Source organism: Anopheles nili, chromosome 3 (genome assembly GCF_943737925.1).
Source record: "Anopheles nili chromosome 3, idAnoNiliSN_F5_01, whole genome shotgun sequence".
NCBI lineage: Eukaryota > Metazoa > Arthropoda > Insecta > Diptera > Culicidae > Anopheles > Anopheles nili.
In genome coordinates, this window is record NC_071292.1 from 49,432,167 (window position 1) to 49,451,786 (window position 19,620).

General features: G+C 46.0%; 3 protein-coding genes across 3 annotated transcripts; all 3 read right to left on the reverse strand.

Annotated features, from left to right (window-relative positions):
* Positions 1-5,287: 5,287 nt before the first annotated feature.
* LOC128724516 (uncharacterized) lies at positions 5,288-6,451 on the reverse strand. Its single transcript, XM_053818241.1, has 2 exons — positions 5,773-6,451; positions 5,288-5,685 (listed from the first exon to the last, which is right to left on the reverse strand). Exons 1-2 carry the CDS (start codon positions 6,449-6,451, stop codon positions 5,288-5,290), a joined length of 1,077 nt encoding a protein of 358 aa, XP_053674216.1.
* Positions 6,452-6,808: 357 nt separating this feature from the next.
* LOC128725802 (uncharacterized) lies at positions 6,809-7,868 on the reverse strand. Its single transcript, XM_053819571.1, has 2 exons — positions 7,627-7,868; positions 6,809-7,545 (listed from the first exon to the last, which is right to left on the reverse strand). Exons 1-2 carry the CDS (start codon positions 7,730-7,732, stop codon positions 7,118-7,120), a joined length of 534 nt encoding a protein of 177 aa, XP_053675546.1. The 5' UTR covers positions 7,733-7,868; the 3' UTR covers positions 6,809-7,117.
* A 2,239-nt stretch (positions 7,869-10,107) lies between these two features.
* On the reverse strand, positions 10,108-10,972 carry LOC128726407 (uncharacterized). The gene is made up of 2 exons (XM_053820214.1): positions 10,773-10,972; positions 10,108-10,696 (listed from the first exon to the last, which is right to left on the reverse strand). The coding sequence occupies exons 1-2, from the start codon at positions 10,891-10,893 to the stop codon at positions 10,413-10,415; spliced, it is 405 nt and encodes a 134-aa protein (XP_053676189.1). The 5' UTR covers positions 10,894-10,972; the 3' UTR covers positions 10,108-10,412.
* Between the last annotated feature and the right edge of the window lie 8,648 nt (positions 10,973-19,620).

Genomic DNA, 19,620 nt, shown 5'->3' on the forward strand with positions numbered 1-19,620 from the left:
CTTTCGCGTTGATGCCGTTTTGTTTTAAGCTTCTCTGCGCGCCCTCCCACCACGTTCAGTTCCGGCAGCCAGGCCGAGAGAGAGAGAGAGAGAGGGGGGGAAAAGCGAGTTTTCTCCGATCACCGAGCCCGATTGAAGCTGGGTTGCAATTCAAATTTGTTTTCCAATCAAATTTCAATTTCCAGTCACGCCCAGCCACACTCCGGTGGGGTGATGAAGGATGAGTTTCTCATCCACTTTGGCCGTCGTCACGTAACGCTCCTCCGTTTGGGGTTTTTCATCTATCTATCTCAGTAGGCGAAATCTGCTGGAGACACTCGAGTAGCTCTAGGTGCTGCCTAGCAACCGTGGAGTGGAATAAAGAGCCACCAGAGAGTGCATCGTGGTCACGTGTTGATGAGACGAACACGATCTCGCGAACGTCACAGGCAGCAAAGCGACTGCATCACGGTCAGGTGTACCGTACCGGGGAACTCGAACCGGTAGCAACAAAAGCCCGACCGACTCGGCTAATGATTGCACATACAAACCGCGGCCCTGTTTTTAGCTTCGCGGCTCGCGTCATCATGGCGGAAGCAGCGCCATCGCACAAAGCAGCGATCAGAGAATCTGACACCGGCAATGACACTCTATATCCGCTTGGACATCTCCACATTCGTGCCGAAACCTCGCGCTGTGCGAGCTTATTTATGGTGCCTTTTGGTGGCTGATTTTTTTTTTCTTCTCGTTTTTACTACCCGCTTCATTGACGGGTTGAAGGTGATCAGGTTTTTTGTTTTTGCCACTCTCTGCAGCAGTTCCCGTTTACGGCGCTTGGCCACACGATGGTTTTGGTGTTAATTAAAACCTCTAGCGACGCAAGCGGGAAGCGCTAAAAATGGAGCGCTTCGAGGGGGAGAAAAAGCAGCATAAGGAAAAGCGATCGGAAAAATCTGGCGGGAAATAATTGCACCCATAACGAGAGCGAGAGAGAGAGACGGCCGGACCCCTAAGCGAGGATGGCCAATCAACCCGAACCCACCGCACGCGCCCGGAAGAGACAACAACGCGCGCGCGAGTTGCGTAAGGCGCTTCAGAAAAAAGCACTTTCATTGCGTTTCCGAGCCCCCGGGAAAACCCCGATCAATTTCTAATCACCCCACAGGGTGAAAGTGACCATCCAGCGAGTGCTGCGAGGGTTGAAAAGTCGCCCCAAGGTCGCTGGGGATGGATGGGGGGCTTAATTAGTCGCTCCGTCTCGTGTCGCGGCGGTTAATTGTTTGTTAAACCAAATCGTTAATCACGGGGAAAACAGCACAAAAAAAGAAACGCCGCGAGAGATTTGGCCATCAATTGCCGAGCTTAGCGCTCACACAAAAAACGGCTGAAAAATTGAATTAAAAAAAAGAGCGTTTGAAATGGTGACCATAAAATGGTTCGCCACCACCACCACCTGCTCTCAGGGCCGACGGTTCCGTGGATTAATGGATTCGTGGAGTGAAGCAAATAAGAGAAGGAAAAAAAAACACTGACTCCTCGAAGCGAAAAACCAGATCTCAAGTGGCAGCGGGGGAAGGTAAATCAGAGCCAGCAAATAAATTCCGTTTGCATACCTTACCACGCTCTCCCGCCAGCTTGCCAACCCTCAGGAGGTCCTCCATTCGAGCCGCGAAACCAACACACACACACACACCGATAGCCAAAGAATTCCTTCAAGAACCACCCCCACTCCGCGATCGTGTGGAGAGGGCAGAAAGGAGGCGCTATGGAGGATACAAAAAAAAACAAACCTGCAGCAGCAGCACCCCTTCAAGGCTGCGGAGTTGTCATTTTTCTCGCGCTTTTTGCTTTTCCTTTCTTTTTATTCTCCTTCCTCCTGTAAGCAACCGAGCGCTCGCTCTCCGGCATAAAATTCCAGCCCCGTTCTAGCAGGGTGTGGGGTTTGAGAACGCGCGCAAAACATAGAAAAAACGGACTCTCTCGGCGGTCTTTGCTTAGAGTGCCAGTAAAATTAGAATATTAATAATCGCCCGAGCTGGGGTGTGGTCCTACAGAGCGAGCCCTACAGAACGGACCGGGTTCCGAAACCGAACCGAACTGTGGTTGGGCTTTTTGCTGGGGGGAGTGAGCAGAGGGTGTGAAAGTTTTCAGTTTTCGTCGCGGCTCCCTCCCCGCAACGCGCAAGGTGGTTCGGGGAGGAATTTATTCGAAATCTTTCTCCCACTACTATCGGAGCGGGAGATATCCCAAACGGATCACAACCCCAAGAAACAGGTTTTCCAGTCACGCCAAAAATAGGGAGGGATGGAAAATGGGTGGCTACTAAAATAGCTACTGGCCTGGGGGGGTCGGTCGGTGACATCGGCAACAGGGAAAGAGGCCGCTTTCACCGGTTCATGGAAGCCAAAAGGACCCGGGGGCTGATTAGTTGGGAATGTTTGGTTGTTGGAGATTTTGTTTTTTGTTTTTGGGAGTTTTATGCCGCATTTCTTTCGCCACGGTAAAGCTTTCAAGTGCAGCTTGCAAGTAGAAAGCGCTACATAACCGCTTCCGGAGGGGTTTGGCATTAAAAATAAAAAAAAGGAAACCCCGAGGATGCACGGAAGAAGCAACACCCTCTTAAGAGCCTCACGAGAGCCTCACGCGTGACTGCGTAATCCTTTTGCGATGTGATGCGTTTCGATTCGTCGCAGGTAGGAGCTTCTGCTCGCCCAACTCGCCATTAAGCGCTTCTTTACCACCACCCAGTCTGACGATCGAAGCCTGCCAACGTTTTGCCTGCAGATCGGGCTGTTTTAATCATTCGGTTTCGAACGACGGGGGGACCGTCTTCGTTCGCCAAACAAACGACGCGGTTCGTAACATTTCCCATCATCCCAGCATCATCTTCATCATGCACCATCATCATCATGATCATGATCATCATCATCATCTCACATCATCAGCACCACACAGACAACAGACGACATTCCATCCACTCGGCGCGAGGATCACCCGGATCGCCGATCGCCAGGCTTTTCGCTATTAAAAATATCGATGATGTAACGATACACGATGAATTTCGCACAATGCCATCATCATCATCATCACCGCGCGATCACGTTCACTTGCCATGCACACCGGTTTTTGCGCGCCGTTTTCGAATTATTGTCGACATGCGCAGTTCGATCGCTGGTTTGCAAATTAATTAATTCGCTCGGTGCACACCTGCAGCACCAGCTTCTGGCCCAGAGCGGTGAGGTGTGTGTGTGCTTTTTTTTGTCACACACTGTGTGATCGAACCCGCGTGTGTGCCCCCTTTGCAGAAGCTGGTGGGCTCAACTGCCCTTTCGTGGCATTCCAACTTGGGTGAGTTGTTTTTTTTCTCTTCTTCTCCTTCTTCAAGCACCTCCCCAAGATGCTTCAACACACACACACACACACATTCACTCGTGACACTCGAGAATCTCGGCTGTGGCGGCCTCAAGAGATGTCAAAAGGCGCGCGCGCACGATTGGTGCACGTAATCACGAGTTTGTTGCTGTTGGCACACTTTTCTGGTTTTTTCTTTTGCTGGTTGGGAGCAAAAACAATCATCGAAAAATTACCTTCTGCTGACTGGCTGGCTGACACGGCCGGTGGGGGGATGGTACACTCGAAACCGAAACCCCTAGAGAGAAGTAGCGCACCCCTACGATGGGGGGGGGAGAGAACGACGAACCGAACGTCGTTGTTCAGGTTGTCTGGGTTTTTTGGGCTTTTTTTTCTAGAGGAACACACGCCACAAGACTCGACACCGAGAGGGTTCACTTGGAAATGGCGATCGCCAGGTGATCGCGAGCCCGCGTCGAGGCGTCTTGGTTGGCGCACGATCACTATGGGGTTGGGTGGGTGGTTAAAAGAAAAGGGGACCACACTCTCTCAACTCTCAAGACCAACGATATGAGGAACGGTAGCTGAACCCATGGAAAGAGCGTTATGGTTTGATGCTAAAAAAGCGATGGAGTTCTGCACGTGAGAAGAGCTTTCTTAGCAAACGATCTTTTCTAACCGACCCAATGTGTCGCTCAGGCCCATAGTGGCCAGGTGTATCGACCACCACAAACGTGTGCGGGTTTCACACAAACCCAGACAACCGCGTCGAGCGAGAGTGGGGAACAACAAATCGAAGCCCACGGTGAGACGGAACCTGTTCCTTTTGGGGGTTGGTTTCGGGTGAGCTTTTACTGTCGAGCTTTTCCGGACCCAAAACGACTGTGTGAAGGCTAAACTTCCTTTAGATGCTGCATTTTAAAAGTAAAATCGAATAACATCGGTTGTAATATGCGGGCTTTGATCCTTTAAAAAGCCACTCTAACGCGCGAAGCAAACGAACGACTCACAACTTCCAAGCGACGAACCCGCGAGCGAAATTGCAACAGTCACGAGGCGGCCGCAATCCGCGTAGTGTGTTTACAAATAAACCCCCTATGCAAAGCCGCCGCCACACCGGAGTGGCCAAGTTTTGCCCCACATCCATATGTGTATGTGTGCATGTGTGTGTGTGTGTGTGTTAGTGAACCACGCCGGGTTTAGCCATTCCTTGGCGCGCGCGCGCGCGATCGCGAGCTGAAAGTGATTCCAGCTACCGTTGGCCTTTCGCTGAAGATTCGAAAATTCTTCAACAAGTTTTACCACTCTCTCGCTCACTCTCTCTCTCGAACTCGTTTGCCCACCACGGGTTGCAACAGAGCGTGTGCGTGTGTGTGTGTGTGTGTGCGAATGGATCGGAATGCAGAAGTTGCAAAGCGCAGGCGCATCGGTTGCACGCATTCCTTTTTAAGCGCCTGCGTTGCGTTTTTGCCAATTGAGAGTGAAACGATCGGCCACGGGGGGTGTTCCTAACCGGTTCCCCTATTCTAAGCTTAAATATGGTGCTCTCCTGCCTACCGTACGAGCGGAATAGTAAATTACAATGTTTGATCCGCTGCATGAATGGTCTAATAACGTTGACGGTCCTTACTGGATGAATATACTGCACTGGGTGGGAACAAATCAATTTACCATCAATCAGGCGAAGTAACAGGTTCCTTAAAGAGGAAAGCGATTTCTAGAGGGAATGCACGTGAGCAGAATTGCATTATTTTGTTTTTATAATTTTATTTTAGCGCATCAAACGGAATGCTCAGATAATCCATTTCTTGTGCTTTTGAGTATTGCATAAAAATCCGTCTACCTTTCATGACGATGGCACTGATATTAATTCTAATTGTTTGGTTAACTAAACACAAACAGCGATAGGGAAATTACAATAAAATATGATTGACGAAAGCGACTCTTTCGCTCGTCCTCAATCATCATCGATGGGAGAGATAAGACCGCGGATGCTATTCGAAAAGAAAGCAGGTGTGACGCTATTTGGCACGTGTTCCTCTTCGGCCGGAAAGTACGGAACGTGCTCCTGCTTAATGCTGATCCCCTCCATGCAAGGGGATTCGTTTTGAGCATTGAAAATTTCCTCGATCTCAATCACGCTCTCACGCTCATCGTACACAATTGGGTCCGTGTCATAGATGTCCATGGAATCGTACAGCTCCTGAAGTGCCATTTTCATGTCCTCGGCATTTTCCTGCGACATTTGTAGTATCTCTTCCGCATCCAGTGTTAACTCGTTACGCTCAGCCGGTAGCTCAGTCACAATTTCCTCCGTAACGACTTCTTCGTCTGGAGCGGGCTGTGAAAGGGGTTCTGCGAAAGCAGCGACAAAAAAAAGTTACAAATAAAAAAGCCATGCAATGGGAAACGGAACAGAGCAAAAGAACCCGCGTATATTACCTGCATCGGCACCATCGTAGTATATCGGCAAATAGCTTCCCAAACACTTCTGCAAATCGGCCACACTAACCGGACCGTAATACCCGGCGATCTGTTTCGTTTTCACGTACGGTGGTTCATTCACCACGCTGAAATCGATGTACGCCTGGGGAATCTCAACCGCACACGGTCCACTCTGCAACTCGGCACGGATCGTCTTCTCGACGTAGCTCATTTCGGTTAGAATTTTCACATTCGCCTGCGCAAACTCGGCGTGCTGGCGGCGCACACGAAAACCATGTTTATTCGCCAGCGAGCAGCATCCCTTGACGTTGCTTTCGTGCACTCGAATCATCGGATCGGACAACCAACCGTCGAACATCTCCGCGTTGCTGGCTTTAAACTTCGGATGGCGGTACAACCGGCACGACGCTTCAATGACGCCACGCTCGGAGACATCCAAATCCTCTAGATCTAGCTTTTCGAAGCCGGCGTGTTCCAGCAGCCAGAAGAAATCATCCAACGTTTCGCAGGCGAAGATTTCCCTCACGCACGACGCCCAGTTAGCTTTCATTAGCGTTTCGTTGAGCACGAGCACGGTTCGGTCTTGATTCCAGCGGAGATACTCGAGCGAGCTGGCGTTCGTCACCAGCCATAGTTTAAGCTCGAAACGAAACTTTTTCACTTCAATTTCGGGCATGATTGCCGTCGTATCGTACGCGGTCTCGGGTGTAGCTTCCATCATTAGAAAGAAACAAAGCGCTCTCTTACACAACTGCCTGATGCTGCAGAATTAACTACTGCCGGATTACGCAACCTAGCTGCTGTGACAAGGCACTTTGACTAATCCGAGAATGTCATGCGTGCGAAAATCTTTCCTTTTACCCCGGTAACCATAGCAACCTGAGCGGGAAATACGCGCTCTTTGGTAACACCTTGTAACGCAGCATTCACCCGTCAAGATGATTTTTTTCACGCGGGATAAAATGCCGACCATGTCCTCCGACGTCAAAGGTGGGTGTAGCTAGAGATAGGCCACACAAGTGTGTTTGTATAACTTAAGCATAATTTATTCGATTCGTTCCGTTCAGCTAGCTTTATAATACATGGATTATATACTCAACTCTGCCAGTACAGGAGAGAAGAAACTAACGTATGAGTATTCTACTTAATCGTTCCATGAACCCACATTTGCCGTAACAACGCTTGCAACACCGAAAATAACACTTAACCACTTAGTCATACCAACATACACACTCCGTTTCGTTGTACAACTTGGAACTGGAAGCCTGTCGTCTGCTTATCTAACTCGTCCTTCGTTAGGAAGGACCTTTCAAACATCTTTGATACATGGCTTTAATTGTAATTACCCCCTAAAATCAGGATTGAACGGTGCCTGAACAGCGTACGCTTCAGTCATCACTTGGTCGTAGGTTGGCGGATCGCGCTGTTGCCCAATCTGTGGTCCTGTGGCAGCTGGTGCCGATGCCATTACAGGTGTCGGTCCAAGCACCGGTGCCGCATGTGGTGTTGGCAGTGAGGGAAACTGAACCGAGGAAGCATTCGGCATGGCAGGAGCTGGTGCAGCCGACTGCTGCAACGAGTACGTCTGAACGTATCCCTGCGGGGGATATCCTGGTGCCTGAGCGGTCTGATTGGGCATCATCATGACCGGATAGGCGGATGTACCCGTCCTGTGTCCTTGTATTACTGCTCCCGCAGGTAGCGCGGGAGGAACGGCTTGAGTCACTCCGGGGCCCACTAGATGAACTCCAGACGTTATGGTAACGGGTGCTGCGGAGATAAAGAGCAGAGTGAGCACAAAAGAACAGACAAACTGCATCCCAGCGAGGGAAAAATAAAACAAACGCTCACTTGCTATCACCATGCCCTGGTTGGTGCGCTTGCAGCATTTCTTAATTGTCCAGCCCAACAATAGGCATATCAAAATGAAGACGATCAAAAAGGTAACTAAAACCATGACTAGCTACGTTGCGTTCTACGGATGGCGGAAGTACTCGGGCTCACTTCTCTACTTTGGCGGCGTTTGTTTTGAATGCTAATTCGAAGGTTAACGCAGGTGTTGCCGTTTTTATGGCCTGGTAACAACAAAACAGACGAAATCTACGGCAAGCGGCGGTCCTGACCGTCGTTGATTGTGAATCATTCATTTTCTTTACCGCTCGGGTATTTCCAGCTGTCAATTGGCGCTGTCAGTGCCGTGCGTCAGATGGGAAAGGTTTTTTGTTCGCGTCGAAGTGACATTTTGTTCGAGAATGTTTACTTCGTAGGTTCGTACAAAATAACCCTTTTGCCTCGACAGCTATGGATGGAGAACCATATTTGAATGGAGCAGTGATGAATGGAAACAACCTAAAGATGCGTTTAATTACACAAAAACACCGTATTGTTGGTCAGTTCTTTCTTCAGTGTATTTTTTTTCTACCATCTGAACACAATGGGATTTATCATTCAATAAAAAAAAACCGCCATATTCAAATGAACGCTAAATATAATGGCAGGCAATGCTCTATGCAAATTCTCAATTGGCACATTGTCGAGTGTCCTCTACCAGAGGTAATTGTAAACTGCCAGAGTTAAATGTTTTTAGCTTAGGTTCTCCAGTGTGATAATGATCCTTACTGCCTAATGCCTTACTCCAGTGTGATAATATACTTATACATGCCAATTAACTTTTTTTTTCGGTACAAAATCAAGCAAATCTGTTTGCTGATGCTATTTCAACTAAATATCCTGAACGGTTTTAAATTACTGTAACATTTTGTAGCTTTGAATCCTTGATTACCAGTGTAGGTTTAAGCACTTTTTTCTCTCGTAAAGATGGTTTCTATTCCACACAGACCGCTTCTTCGCCGACACTCCGCCATTTTAGTTTTAAGTTGGGCGTTTCTCTGATTGGGGAAAGCTGGTATCTACGCAATGGGGCATTACCATGACGTGATCGGCTGCTTTGCCCGTCTTATATTCCTGTATTCCCACTTCTCCAACAGGTACTGGCGAATAAACGGTTTGAACCTCTCCAGTGCCAATTTGAGGCGAAGTACCCATTACCGTAACGGGCGCTGCGAAAATAATGAACTTAGTCAACACCATAAAGAACAACCAGCAAACCCGAATCCTTGCGGAAGAAAACACAAGAAACACTTACTCGTTATCACCATGCCCCGGCGGTTTGAGCACAATAGGGAGCATAACTTATACAAACAGAACATCACTGCGACCACCGAAACAATCAATATGATCAAACCAACAATGATGGTTAGGATAAGGCTTTCAAACATGGTTAGCTTGTTGCGTTCTACGAATGGCACAAGTTCTTAGGATCGATTCACTTTTTAGCGGCGATTGATTTGAATGCCAAATCGATGGTTCTCTCAACCTTAGCGTTTGTAAGCCCTGGTATGAATAAACTGGCCAGTTTTACTTGCGGTTAGCATAACCGTTACGATTGCGTATCATCTGCTCTCTCTTATCGATTCGGTTTACTTTATGCTGCTATTGACAATCGCAAAAAAAAATTATTGCATTTCCATTTATCCAATAGGTAGTAGCGAATAAACGGTTTGAGTCATTTCCGGAGGTAACCTAAGGCGCCTGTTGCCACTATCGTAACGGACGCTGATAAGGAACACTTTTACTTGCTCTTACCATACCGTGGTTTGTGCGCCTTTTTTGCAGCATATCTTATGCAAACAGCACATCAATATGATCACCAAAGTAGTCAATACGACCAAGCAAATAAAATAGAACAAGGAAAGCATTAACAATCATGTTCGCTCTCACACGTGTTTCGTCATCGACGTTCGTTCTTGGAATATTTTTTTTTCTCCTCACATTCGCAATCGGAATAGTTAGCAGACGAACTTGCAATTTCTGCGCAACAGTTCTTGGGATTTCAGAATGAGTACGCCAGCTTTGCGTAACGAATAGATTAGCAATAACGATTACGCAGTTATATATTCTTTTAAATAGTTCCGCTTCTGAGCAGATGCTAAAAATCTCACCAGTCTGTTGTTCTAGAGTCAGTTGCTTAGTATAGCCTTCTTTGAGAGTGCTTAATTCTTAACATATATTTTGATATTTGGGATAAAATTGAAAATTCAGAGAGACTCATCCAAACAATCCCAACAAATGCTGCCGCTTCGATAAAATAATGGAATTTGAATGAATTTTACGCAGCTGTGGGTGAGCAGCGTAGTAGCGAGAGATAGAATTTTCCAGCTGACAATTTACGTTTGCGTCGAGCTGACGTTTTCTCGAATATGATCACTTCGTAAACAAAGCGTTTTGTCTCTAAAACGTACACATTAAGATTTTAGCAACGCCGTCGACAAACTATGGCAAGAAGCGTTTTAATATATCATTTATTTTATCGTTCGATAAAAATAATGTTTGGCCCTGTTCAAACGAACATAGCGCTGAACGTTACGGCAGACAATGCTGCACCAAGCCTTCGACTTCGGCTCGATCATTTTTGTTTCGTACGAACAAGAACTGCTGCTGAAATTTCGTCCACCTGAGGTAGCACTATCCTTACAAATTCGTCGATTGTTGGGTGCCCTCAACATGCAAACTTTATCTCTTCCTTTCCGTTAGTAAGGCACTTTGTTAGTGTGGTCTCAAGGCACGTGTCGAATGTGTTACGATGGCATTGCAGGATGCTTAACGGGTGAAACATTCGGCATTGCAGTAACCGGTGCAGTCGACTGCTGGAGCGAATAATGCTGCACGTATCCCTGAAGCGGATTCTGCTGCAAGATTATAAGTTGTGGCTGCCCTGATTGGTAAACCATTGGCATGCCAGGATAGGCGACCGTTCGCGTCATATGTCCTTGTACAATCGTTCCAACGGGGAGGGGAGAATAAACGGTTTGAGGCACACCGGTGCCAACTTGCGGCACATTAGTGCTTATGGTAACGGGCGCTGTGGAGAAAAAGGAGCAGAGTTAGCACAACGGAAAGACCGTATCTTCGTCGGAGCAAACACAACAAACGCTTACTCGCTATCACCGAGCCTTCGTTCCTGCGCATTCTGCAACATAAATTTACCACAACACCCAGCAATACGAAAAACAATGCAGTGACGATCAAGAGGGTGATCTCATCCATGATAAACGCCATGGGTAATGGCGTTTTACGAAGGGCGCGCTGTGTTCACGTTTACTTCATTGGCTACTGCGAATTGAACGACGTCCAGTTTTGCCTGACCATGGCGATTGTGACTCATTATTTATTTACAGCTGTCAAATGCGTGCTGCGGCTTTCAGAATAAACAAACCTTCATTCCGTCCCGCCATGCATTGATAGCACCACAAATCAATGCAAACCAATCGCGACATTGCGTTTAATAATTCCACAAAACACATTATAATTATTGAGTATATTCTGCAGTGTATTTTATTTTATCGTTTACAAAACAAAGCGGAAGTTAGAAATATCACAATATTAAAAAAAAACTCAATGCTACATGTTACATTAGACAATGTTGGTCAAGGCCTTCGGCTTCCATGCGATTATTTTTTCAAATCTAGGCACTAAGGGCGTTTGGATTAAGGCGCTATTGGAGTTTTGTTTCGCTGATTTCGCGAAATCCCTGCAAACCCGTAACTGGAATATTGTTGAGCATCCTCCACTTGCACAACTGCCGGAGGTAAATGCTCGCCTTCGATCTCCTGTGTGACGATCAACGGCTCTGAAAGCACGGTAAAAAGCAGTCATTTTTTTTGCACCTTAAAATGTTCAAACCTTCGGTCGCCATACGAACCCGAGCGTTCGTACCTACAAAAAAGACGATTAGAAGCACTTTTATCGCAATCGCTACGTACAAATCCATCGTGTTCTGATCAATGACAGTGGTTACTGTGATGGACCGCGTACGAGCAACAAGTAGCGTATAACAGAGTGTACGCACGTGACGCATTTTGGAGGATTTTATTCGCATCAGTAGAACAGTTGTTTGAATTGAGAGATAAACACTCACACTCCGTTTTCTCAACCTTTTAGAGAAAATTGTAACAATTAAACAAACAGCAAAAAAAAACCCAATCATAACTAAAACAGAACAGTTTTATGTTGTACATCTAATATATTTATTTATTTGTATTTCTTTTTTTGTTTTACCTTCTGCTTCAATGCGCTCTGTTCAATGCAGTCTCTGCATTACTTCCAGGGCTGGTACGGCTATAGACATGTATATAGAAATATACATGCAAATTGAGTATTGACGCAGATGCTACAAATTAGAATAAAAAAAACGATACATAACTCAAGCAAAACATGGTTTGCTGCCGCTTTTCTAACTAACTATCCAGTACGGTTGTTGCTTTATCATAACGCATTTTGTTTGTTTGTTTTGCTTTGCATTTTTATAACGGTTGCGCAATTTTTGTGGCCTGTTTTTTCTTTCCCCCCACCTATTATCGGCCACAAACAAGTCCTGTGATATATGTATATACTGGTTGCTTGGATGTAAATCCCTACGCACCGTGGCGGACCATAACAGCAAACAAAAACACCAACTGGAACCGTCGCCGGATGCGGCGTTCCGTTAAACCATCGTGTCCTGGTTGCATCCTTGAGCAAACCGAGAACGATAACAATTGAAAAAACCAACTAAACCTAGAACGAGCTCTCTCAACGTACATCTTTGGGTCGCCAACAGCCGGGTTTGGCGGTTTTTCTTACTTTTCTTTTGCGTGTGTGTGTGTGTGTCTGTCTGTCTGCGTATATGTGTTTTTCATTTGAGTTTACACTGCTCTCTAACCAAATGCAGAAAACAACGGCAGAAAACGACAAATTCGTTACAAACAGTTTTTCTTTGTTGCTGCAGTTGTTATCATACAGGAAGAGAGTGCAACACACACAAACACACACACACACACAGTCAGCATCTGAAACCGCGCGCTCCACACCATCAACGGTAAACCCTTCCGAAGGAGATGTACATTGTACATTGTACGGTTAGGTTAGATTATATTCCTCCACTCCATTATACTTCCATCGCGTTTTCTTCTTTTTTTTTCATTAAGGACGTTTACCACAGAATATGACAAAGAGTTTTTGTGTGTGTGTATGTGCTTATCATTTTTTTTTGTTCCAATGAAGAACACAAAACGTCCGAAAATCACAGAACCAAACCCCACATACGGTCACATCAAAGGAACATCGAACTGGAAATATGTTTCTACAACGTGTTCTCTTTTTTTTTTTTTTTGGTACACTGGGGCGTCTTTCACTTTCTTATGCTTTCCATAAGGACACCCCGCGAGAGTGACGGGAAGGACCTTTACCACCGAGAATAGATCATGCTTTACAATCACACACACACGCACATATCCTTCTCATTGATCTTTTTCTCTCCCTCTCTTTCTCTCTTTCGTGTTACACTAAGCTCATTGAATTATCTCTCGTTAGTTTTGTATGACTATAGAAAATAACACCTCTCATACTCCCGCAAACGCCGTTTCGCACGTCCATTTAACAGGTTTGCCCTAATGTCCTTGGTTCTGTTTTGTTTACTTTGTTTATGTTTGTGTTTTTGTTTTTTTTTTTTGCTGCCGCAGTTCGTTTCTCCCCCCTACCCCGTTTGCTCACTTACGGTTACGCTTCTGTTAGCAGGCACAGCTTTGTTGTCGTATTATGTCGTTTTCACTTACTCGTGATGCCAACCTGCACATGTCCTTTGTCTGCCGATCCCCGCAGCTAATCCTTGCGTTCTTCACCTAAGCACCTGCTACTGTGACGGGTGTTTTTTTTTGTACAAAATATATCTCCCTCTCGCAAACTTTCACGAGTTTTGGAGACACATCGCCGGGACAGTCGGTGCCACCGCCCGTGCGTATCAAACTCGAGCTCAAACTCGCCGACAAGGACGACGACGGCACTTGGATGCGGGTGGTTTAGCTAGTATATCCTTCGTGTTTCGCCCCAACAGCGGCCGATCGCGACGAATATCGCATCTACAGGTAGTTTCGCGCGGCTTTTCAGAGGCGTTTGTTTTAACGTATTTGTTTCACAGCGTATGTGCCTGGGTTTGGTTGAAGTTGTGTGCTTAGTTGTTTTTTTTTTTCCTTTTGCCTTCCATCTAGTCCGTCCACGCGCTAATAACGTGCTAACATGCTCCCTTCGCAACGTTTCTCTGCTGGTCCCAAACAATTGTGCTGGCCTGTTGCCCCCTGGTGAACAGCTGGATGCTGTACATTCGCCGCGTGAGACTCAACGCCTAGCTGCTAGTGACTAGCAAGTACTACTACAACGGTCCGGACTGTCCTCTATGTATAAACCTAACCATCTGCTAACTTACACTGGATAAATAGGGGATCTACTTTGCGCTCTGTTCTCCGACGACTTTCAGGACGCTTTTTTTTTTACTCATTTTTTGTTGCAGGAAGAGATAGTTACTAATGTAAGGTTTCGTTTTACTTTTTGTTCGTCTTTCGTATGCTGCTCTCCTCTTTCAGCTCGGAGATTCATGCTACAGGCATTGGTTTCATAAGTGCTCAGATCAGGTCGGGGCGTCATGCAGCAGAAGAGTCGAAATATCTCTCTCTCTCTCTCTCTGTGCTCATGGCGTTTTGCGGAGTCGCTTTCGAGCTGTCCAGTTTTTGAACTTCGTGTATGCGATCGTGTGGCTAAGGAACCAGGTTTCTACTATTAGGTCTCATTCTGCCGCTGCCAGTTGTCAGCTAATTGGTAACTGTGTAGTGTGTCTTTTTCACGTACTTTTGTTCTGCCCCTTTAGGCAACTTGCCCATGCCCATTTCGAGCTTTCACACCGCCTCGCATGGGGCTGCTCGGGAAAAGGAATGCATCCCTAATTGGCCTTCTGTTATTACTATATTCAGCACATGCAATATGAATATCAAAGGTATATACTTTTACTATTTGTTTCTTCTTCACCTTCAACCGGAAGCAATGGGGATTAGTGGAACGCGTCCTTTGAAGTGGTGCAATTATCTACCAAACGATCGATTTACTTTTCTACGCTTCGCTCGACCAAACTGCTCCACCACACGAAGCAGAGCGTCCACGGCGGTCTTTCCGCAGGACTTAAAGGGTATAACATGCACACACGGATGGATAGGTAATTGATCAAAAAAATCGATCCCCCAGAGGGGACACGGGGAAACGTGCAAGGGGAGAGGGAAAAAACGTAACAATTTACAACTCTGATTGCCCTCCGATTGCTCCGGAGTCGGGAACAAACGAAACTTCCTAGCTTAGAGCTGGTATTAAGGATCATATCCCGTAAATAGTGGCAAAACGTTACTTGGAGGTTGTAAATATGCGCTACCCTTTCTTTTTTTTATTTTGGTTTTGTTTCCTTCCCAGGATGCAGAAGGAATTTTTGGCGTAGCAGCAGACACAGCAGCGTTGCGACAGATGTTGAACAGCGACAGGACACAGCGTGTTCTGTGCCATTCTTTTTTTTTCCACGCACAAAACAATCTTGGTTTCTTGGTTATATGCTACGCTTTTGGGCTTTTGCTCCGTTTGGGTTTGTTTGAGTATGTTTTGCTTGCTTTTCTCGCGTGTCCTTTTTTTGTCTTTTCTTTTGTTTTTGTTTTGTTTTGTACATAGGCACTGTGTTTAAGGCATCTACAAAGTGGAGGTAATAATTAACATTCATACAAATTTCGACGAATCTCTTTTCCGTGTCCCGTCAGGTTGGCTTTCTTTCGCGGCGTTCTCCTTTCGCTAGCCGCGGTCTGTGGCTACCGGCGGGGCGCGCTCGAGAAACGGCTTCTTCTCTAATCAGTCCCAGTTTCGTATTTCGAGCCGCAGCCTTTGCTGATGGGGAAACCGTGAAACTGTCCCGTAGCCCACGGATAGAGCAGTTGATAAGGCAGAGGTTTTTTTTTCTTCGTTTTTTTTTTTTGGGAACAAGGTGGGAAAAATGGGGCCGTGAATTATTTTTTTGTTCATAATAGCAGCCGTGTGTGAGCAGGATGTGCGTACGTACTTCAATCAAGAGCTTGAATCGAGCCTTCTTCGCGGGGTATGTCCTTCTTTTCCATTGTTCTTGCGTTTTTTTTTTTCTTTTACTTTTCAAACACACGCCATACATCAACACACATACATGCACACGCACACACACACACACAGACACACATATCGCACATATCGAACACATTTATCGAAAAATCGGTAGCGAATCGAAGTTGGCCATGCGTGGGTTCTCATTCTCGGCGAACTTCGACTTCTGGAGGGATTCTGACATCTACGGCTTCTCGAATCATTCGACTTATATATCAACGACTATGTATAAGGTTGTTGTTGTTTTTTTTGTGTGTTGCCTTTTCGTTCACCGGGGTTCCTGCAGGTGGTTTTTCACTACGTGGCAAATCAAGTACTGCTCTTCAAATTGTCCACTACGATGCACGGTAGAGACTACATATTGTCTCTTTTCGGTTACGCACTGTTGTGCGGTTGTTTGTTTGTAGGATACGAATTGCGAATAGCTAAAAGTAAGATATCTTAGAGATCAAACATGCTGAAAACATATGAAACATATCGAAAACAGATAATAGAGAAAAACGAATGAAAAATACTTACAAAACATACGGCAATCATAAAAGAATAAGCAGCAGAAGAAGAAAACAAAAACACAAAAAGAAACAAAAAAAAAACAACTCATATTCAAGAAATCAAAGACCATTCTCTTTACTGTCTCTCGTTGTTTTCAACTTTTCCACTTTCTTCATAAATCGCTTTCTTAGTAGCGGATGTATTGTGGGCGTACACACAAAAGAAACCCTAATTTCAACTATATAACTATGACTGGAAAAAGGAAGAAAACACTCTTCTCAACCTACGGGAGAGTACGCGAACAGCAGCCGCTGGTGCTTTTGGGTGTTCGGGCGCGGGTTTTGCGTGACTTTGTGGACCTTTTTCAACACCACCTCGTCCACCCTGCAGGTGTGAGATAGGCTTTTTTTTCCTGCTCCTTTTCCATCTGCTGAGTGTTGCAATGCATTGCCAACGAAATGAAAAACCCACGCGCCCAACGGCCGCTGTTCGCTTGTTCGCTATACAATATACAGTAGATCGTTTGAAAGAATGATAAAACTCACCCGCTATGGGGCGGAGGCCCTACGAGCCAGCGTGTGTTTGTGTGTGAATGAATGAAATCAGAGAAAAAATTACAAAAAAGAAAAACGCTCAGCAAACGGTAGCTTATCTCTTGTTACAGTTAGCTAATAGAGTAGATCAAATAAATATCATTCTTTGTAGCACTAGCCTAAACCTAGACTGCAGTTTTTTTTGCTCTGTTTTCTCTATTTTGCTCTCCAATTATTCTACTCACTCATGTCCTAGAGCATGTTTCTCCTACCCTACCTACCTACCGCTGACCGCTAACGCTATATTGCACGCACTAGCTTTCTTGCCGCCGCGGAAGGACTCACTTTCGGGGGGCGCGTTTGAGCGGAAAGCATTGAAACGAAAGAAAAAAAAACAAATTAAAAACGTTTATCGATACTCTTACGGGACTAATCTTGCACCTTTACAGATATTGGTTTGCATGGGTTCTATTTTTTTTGCTTCTTCGGATTTGCTACGCACCAAAAGCTATCATCCAGCTTTCGGTGTGTGCGTGTGTGTGTCTGTTTGATTCGCCTACAGAAACAAAAAATGGTCAAAAGAAACTCTCCATTTCTTCAAGCGAAAGAACCGGAAATAAAACCGTACACAAACTAGCGATCAAATGAGTGTAAACGAAGAGAAAAAAAACTAACAAACAAGAAAAACATAGGGTTACACAACATAGAAAGTTACATTCCTACCATTCCCAACCTACACTGCAAGTGAGTGTGTATGTGTGTGAGTGAGTGGTTTTGCGAGCGTGTGACAGTCGATTTCGGCATTTTCTCGCCCCCACCCCACGACGTTCACAAAACGGCACTGAATTCATTTTTCTCGCCTTTTCCGCCTCTAACCAATCCCCCCCGTGGGCTGTCTCTCTTTTTGTGTGTGTGTCTGTTTTCTACTAAGGCTAAATTGTTTCGTCCGACTTTCTCCGACGATTTGTTGTCTTCCGTCATTCATTTTCCTCGTGTGGTTTTATTTGTTTTCCTTTTTCTTCTTCTGTGTTTTTGTTCCTCATTTCACTCTATAGTAAAATATACAGAAATGTTATCCTATTAATGGCACACAAACTAGGTTTCTTTCTTCTCGTAACTTATGTTGTTAAGTTTCATTTTCTCCTCTTTTTCCCTCCTTTTTTTTTTTGCTCTGCATTAACACGACTTAGCATTTTTTTGCTCCTCATTTTTGTTTGCACTACATGAAATATCTATCATTACTCTCCCCCCCCAACTACTGGAGACGGTTTGTTTTTCTTTTTTCTTCTCTCATTTGTTTCCTCATTCTTTCTTTCTATCTCTCTCGCCTCTTACCACTCCACTATTCACATGGTTTCCTCGGCAGCAACAGGTAATGTGTGTGTGTTTTTAGCGTTTTTTTAACTCCCGCTTCCTCGCACCTAAGATTAACGAATACAGACATAAGGGATTTATGTTCATCTTCTTTGCATCATGTTCGCTTCGCTTTTCCGCGCGCTACCCACACAAATTGAGCCAATTATTTGTTTGCTTTCAACTACCATTTCCCAACCTGTACAATCTCTCTGATATGTCTGGCTCGTGTGTTTGCGGGAGCAAACGATTGCAGAACGCCCGCTACCACTAGGAGTATCAGTGCTACGGTTCCCAGAAAAAACAGCGAAACAGATAAGAATTTGTTCAAACGCCAACATCCATTCATGTGGGAGCGTGGGGGCCTGTATGGCGCGGGAGTAGGTTCAAACATGAAGCACAGGGAAGAAATCCGTCCGTTTTTCCGCGAAGCCAAGTGGCCAAATTAAACACAAAGCCCAACAGCTCGCGGTAAGGACGAACGCAAACCCCGAGGGAAACACAACCTCACATGCAGTCACAGAGATACACACTCATGTATACACTTTACCGACAGAAGAAAAGGGAAGGTTGTTGCGGCCGTTGCCGCTGTGTAAACCTTCTGGGCACCACAATTAATTTTCTCTTACTAAATACCGTGCCGTCCCTCCCCGTCGGTACCTCATTGCACAATTGACCTGTAACCGCATCGAATGGGAAACTATTAGCACTTTTGAAACAAAAAAAAACAAGAAAGAGCTTCCACAGAAGACACCCTTCTCTTAACGTGCGCTCCTTTAAGGAACGGCAAATGGCAAAAGGAATCCCCAGCCGGGTGCATCCTTGAGTCGATATTTTTTTTGTGTCTTTTTGACATTCACGCGAAGGTGTGTTCGCATTGATGTGTGGTACATTTTTGTTTGTGTTTTTGTATAAGCTCTCGGTGGTGCAAGCAATCCCCAGCAGCAACAGTAGCGGTGTTGTTAGTAGTGCTGCTGTATCGCAACAGCCTGCTGCGATTGAGCATCAACCGAAGCAGCAGGACCCGGCGTTACACCGGGCGATGGTGAATGGCTGCCAGGAGGCAGATGCTTCGGTTCACTGCTGTTGCTGTTGTGGCTGTGATATGGCGACGTCGGTTGGCTGGAATATCCAGGGTTGCTGCCAGTGCTGCCAGCGCCACTGCCGCCAGCGTGATGATGCGTGAGGTGTTGCTGTTGCTGCAGATGCTGCTGCTGATGATGATGATGATGATGCAGATGGTGCTGATTATAGAAGGGATGCAGCAGCTGGGACGAATGCTGTTGCTGGGACTGCTGCTGCTGGTGGTGTTGCTGCGCGTGGTGGTACTGGTGAGCGGCGGACTGCCCGTGCAGGTGTTGGTGGAGCTTATGCGTGAAGCTTGCGGCGGTTGCAGCCGTGTTGCCATCCGCACCCGATATCACCACCACGTGGT